This window comes from Acanthisitta chloris, unplaced genomic scaffold (genome assembly GCF_000695815.1).
Source record: "Acanthisitta chloris isolate BGI_N310 unplaced genomic scaffold, ASM69581v1 scaffold12808, whole genome shotgun sequence".
NCBI classification, from domain to species: Eukaryota; Metazoa; Chordata; class Aves; order Passeriformes; family Acanthisittidae; genus Acanthisitta; species Acanthisitta chloris.
Genome location: NW_008688840.1, coordinates 1 through 4,323, shown reverse-complemented (window position 1 = coordinate 4,323; position 4,323 = coordinate 1). Strand labels below are relative to the sequence as shown.

The 4,323-nt window shown below is 41.8% G+C and overlaps 1 protein-coding gene across 1 annotated transcript in view; it reads right to left on the bottom strand.

The window, feature by feature from the left end:
• The window catches only part of LOC103808421 (vacuolar protein sorting-associated protein 13D-like), a gene marked incomplete at its 5' end in the record, with an annotated part of 58,426 nt that extends 56,322 nt beyond the window's left edge, over nucleotides 1–2,104 (bottom strand). The window contains 3 exons of the mRNA XM_009081202.1: nucleotides 838–973; nucleotides 1,549–1,701; nucleotides 1,999–2,104. Of these exons, the coding sequence (XP_009079450.1) occupies nucleotides 838–973; nucleotides 1,549–1,701; nucleotides 1,999–2,104 (395 nt within the window). The remainder of the gene's footprint in view (nucleotides 1–837; nucleotides 974–1,548; nucleotides 1,702–1,998) is intronic.
• Nucleotides 2,105–4,323: the final 2,219 nt, after the last annotated feature.

Genomic DNA, 4,323 nt, shown 5'->3' with positions numbered 1-4,323 from the left:
TTCCCTGCCACAGAAGAATTAAAAATAGCTGCTGAAATGTTGTGCTGAGTTGAAGTTTCATCTCCATGAGCCCTTGGCACTGTCAGTGCTACACCACAGAATCATGGAATTTAAGGGTTGGAATGGACCTTACAGATCATCTAGGCCCTGGGCATGGACAGCTCCTCACTAGATCAGGCTGCTCAAGGCTCATCCAGCCTGGCCTTGAACACCTCGGACTTGAACCAGGGTTAGGGCAGCCACAGCCTCCCTGGGCAACCTGTGCCAGTGTCTCACCATCCTCACAGGAAAAAACCTTTTCCTCACATCCAACCTAGACTTCCCCTCCTTCAGTTTGAACCCATTACCCCTTGTCCTGTCTCTGCAGCTCCAAACACAGAGTCCCTCTCTGGCTCCTTTCCTTGTAGCCCCTTCAGAGATTGAGAAGTTGCTCTGAGTCTCTACACAACCTTCTCTTCTCCAGGCTGAACAGCCCCAACTCCCTCAGTCTGTCCTCAGTGGGGAGATGCTCCAGTGCTCTTAGCAACTTTGTGGCCTCCTCTGGACTTGCTCAAACAGTTCCATGTCCTTCTTATGTTGAGGACACCAGAACTGCACACAGAATTCCAGGTGGGGTCTCCAGTGTCACCAGTCACGGTACTGGAAGCTCTGACTGCCAAGCACAGATTAACTGCTGACTACTCCATGGTTCTGTTACACATGAAATTGCATCTTCAACCTCTCCCAACCCAAGCTGACTGGAAAGGGCACAGTCTTATACAGCAGCTCATTTAAGATCGGAATCTCAGAGATATCATTACTCTTAAATTACACACTCTATTAAAATTTGGTACTCACAGTAGATGAGGAGGAGTTCTTATCCGGGGCAGCATATCGGAAAAAGGTTCCAACTTTGTCCACAGACACTGGACTAACTTCTTCCCAGCCATTCACTCTCACTTGCAGCTGATGAATTCGTAGATCATGTGTGTGCCTGCCAGGTCAGATCAAGCTAAATTACTATACAGTGTACACCAGATCACACCAACAACATCCTCAGGATTCTGATAAACTATCTCACTGAAGAGAGTCTCAAGTTTTGCTGTTTCATGGATAAAGATGACCTGATTTTATCAATTTAACTGCTCCACCTTTCCTAATGAACACACAGAAGTACAACTAGGTCCCATAACCAAAAATAAAAGCATGCTACATATTTGTTAACAAGTTCTAGTTCTTCACTCTGATGACACATGTTCAACAACCAATACAGTCCCAACCCCAGGCCTGTGCAATAAAGAACATTTGTTTGTAATTGAGGTCCCCAAGTCTGTCTAAAAGCTTAAAATGATCCAACTCACACCTAGAACTGCTGCCACCAGTAGCAACAGATGCTGCTTACAGACAACTGATAATTTCACTCTATACAAGAGTTTTACAAACAAGAACTAAGCACTAACAGGGGATTTTACACTTCTTAAGTTAACACTTGCTAGTGCTCTCACAACTATGACCCTGTGTGTTCCACATACAAGTGTGTCAAAACATCTCACAGCCTAATCCCTTCACCTGTGTCTGAGTTTTCCTCTGGCTTCAAACTCAAATGGCATTTCCTCCCCAGTGATAACTTCTTGCCATTCACTGACATTATGGGCATCATCCAGCAATGTCCCGTTTTCCTCAGGAACCACACCTGGACTCCCACTGTGAGACAGTGCAGCCCTGGGAAGGGAAACACAACATGTTACAAACTTCAAGGAACAGGTGGTTTTCAGTCTGCTTCACTCCTGCAGTGAACACATTCACATCATGGAGGTGTTTGCTTTGCAAATTCTCTTTGGCCACATGTTTTTAGTAGTAAAACTATCTCACTGTCCAAAGAAAAGGCTCCTAACTAAGTAAAACTGGGAGTTGCCTGTGTGTCTCTGCAAAACAAAAGCACTGAAAACAACAGTGTCTGGCTGACATGGAAGAGAGGACAGACAAATATCATTCCAGTGATCCCCAAGAGCTCCTTACCGGGTCGGGGTTGTGGTCAGGGTGGCAAACCACAGGGTGCAGCCAGTGTGATTCCTCAGGGCAAAGGGTACAAAGGGCTGCCTACGCTTTGGAGTCTTCATTTCAGCTACAAAACACAACACAGACTCGAGTGAATGCCCCAGAGAAGTGTTCATCACATGCTCATGCAGGATAGACACAGTGGCTGGAGAACCACAACCTGCCCTAACTGAAGGAAAACAGATTGAAGGAACAGGATATCAGGTTACTTCAATGGTATTTTAAATGAGTAACTATTCCAGAAATGGTATAAAACAAACAGAAAGTTTTCCCCTTGGAACTGAGCCTAATCTACATGTTTTTTGGTTTCTTCATATTAAGTCTTACAAAATATTATGCCTCCAGTTATACCTAACATGTAGAAAATCTAACTAAAACCCCCAAGCATAGTAACTTTTAATGTACATCCAATGCTCATGAAGTACCAACCACATATTCACTTGTAATTCAGACTTATGTTGTATTTAATGTGACAAATACAGAATTTTCAGCCCCCTTTAAATGGGACTTTTATCCTCAAAGACTGAACAAGGAGAAATGTTTTCCTACAGAGGATAAAGCTCACTAAAACAAAGCATGAAAAATAATCTGAGTGCAACCAAAGGCAATCTGGTTTTGTTAAACTGCTGGGACAGCAAAACTCCAGAAGAAGGCACTTTACCTCCCATATTTGACTTAGATTTCTAAGCATGCATTTCTGACCCAAGTGTTACTCTCATCTTCCACACTGCAGTACACCAGACCTGTGAAAATACTTACTGTGTTTGGCCAGAAAAAAACTTCTGGCAGAGTCCTGTGACTTACTTAAAGAGGAAGATAAATGGCTTCTACCTAAATACAGACATTGCTTGGTATGGGAGAAGTAGAAAGAAGGCACATACAATAAATCAGCTGCTTAAGGAAAAGGGAAGGCAGAAATGAAATCTATGCCCCAGGACTGATCTATTCCCCAGGACTGATCTGCAGTGGCTCCAGAGGCTGCTGATACTCAGGACAAGCACTGCTTGCTGGAGCCTCACTGAGCCATCCCAGTGTCTAACTGGGAGCTGCCCCAGCACAGGGTTACAGGGGCAGCAAGGGGTGACATGGGAAGAAGAAGGAAGTGTTTGAAGGAATCACTGATGATTACACACAACTTTCTTCCAAATCAGTGACAACAAACCCCTACATACCCCTCACCCCATCAGTGGAGACTTAAATCTGATCTAAAGCTGACAAAGTTCTCCCCAGTGAAATGGTAAGAAGCTGAAATGAAAACTCTGCTTTTTGCCAGCTGCAAATAAAATAATTTTTTCAGTGTTGAGCTGGACTTGATACAATTTTTTGGCTAGCCCAGGTTCTGCAGAATTACAGACCAGAAGCCAAATGAACTTTTAGTCTGGTGTTTAATCGATTGCCAATTTATTGCTGGAGACTTTTAAAAAGAGTTTTTGGGACTTTGGCCTGATTTTCAAATGAAAACATAATGTAAAAGTTGTATTTTGAAACCAGTGCCTGGAAAAAAAAAAAAGAACTACCAGTACAAGGAGGTTTTTTTAATAATGAATTCAGCAATTTAGCTGCAACGCCCACTGAAAGCCAAGCAAGAGATATTAGAGGTTTTGCTGTTTGTTTGATTCCTTGAATAAAAAAATCTTGAAAAGTGTTTTAGAAAAATCAGTTCTTCTGTCATTTTCCATTTTGAGTTTCATAGAAAAATCAGTTCTTCTGTCATTTTCTATTTCGAGTTTCTTCTTTAAATTCAGAGAAAATAAACTCACAAAAAATATTTCAGATGTAGGAAGCTTTTCTGTCCTTCTGTCCTTCCATTCAGTAGCTTTTTTACAAGCCTACACATTTATCCACTGTGCTGTTTGTCTTCCAGAATGTCAAAACCTGAAAACTCTAACTGCATAGTTTTGCCCAAAGCCTGGGCTGTCAAATATATCCCAAACAAATTAACAGGGTATTTATTAGGAATGCTTTGCTTCCTAAGGACTTACTGGGAACAGATTGTTCCTTCTGAAGGCATCTTAAAAGTTTTAAGTAGCTAAAGATGCTGAATTAGGCATAAATATGTATATTGGACATAATGTTGGGTATTTTTAGAATAGAAAATAAAATATTGTGATTTTATGATGTTGTTTTAAACCACATTACAGTGTCCCTCTAAAAAAGGGACACTGAATAGCCACCAATTCATATAACCTCCCTCAAAAACAGTTTTACAACACAGGGTTTCATATAACCTCCCTCAAAAACAGTTTCACAACACAGGGTTCACAGAATCAACCAGGCTGGAAAAGA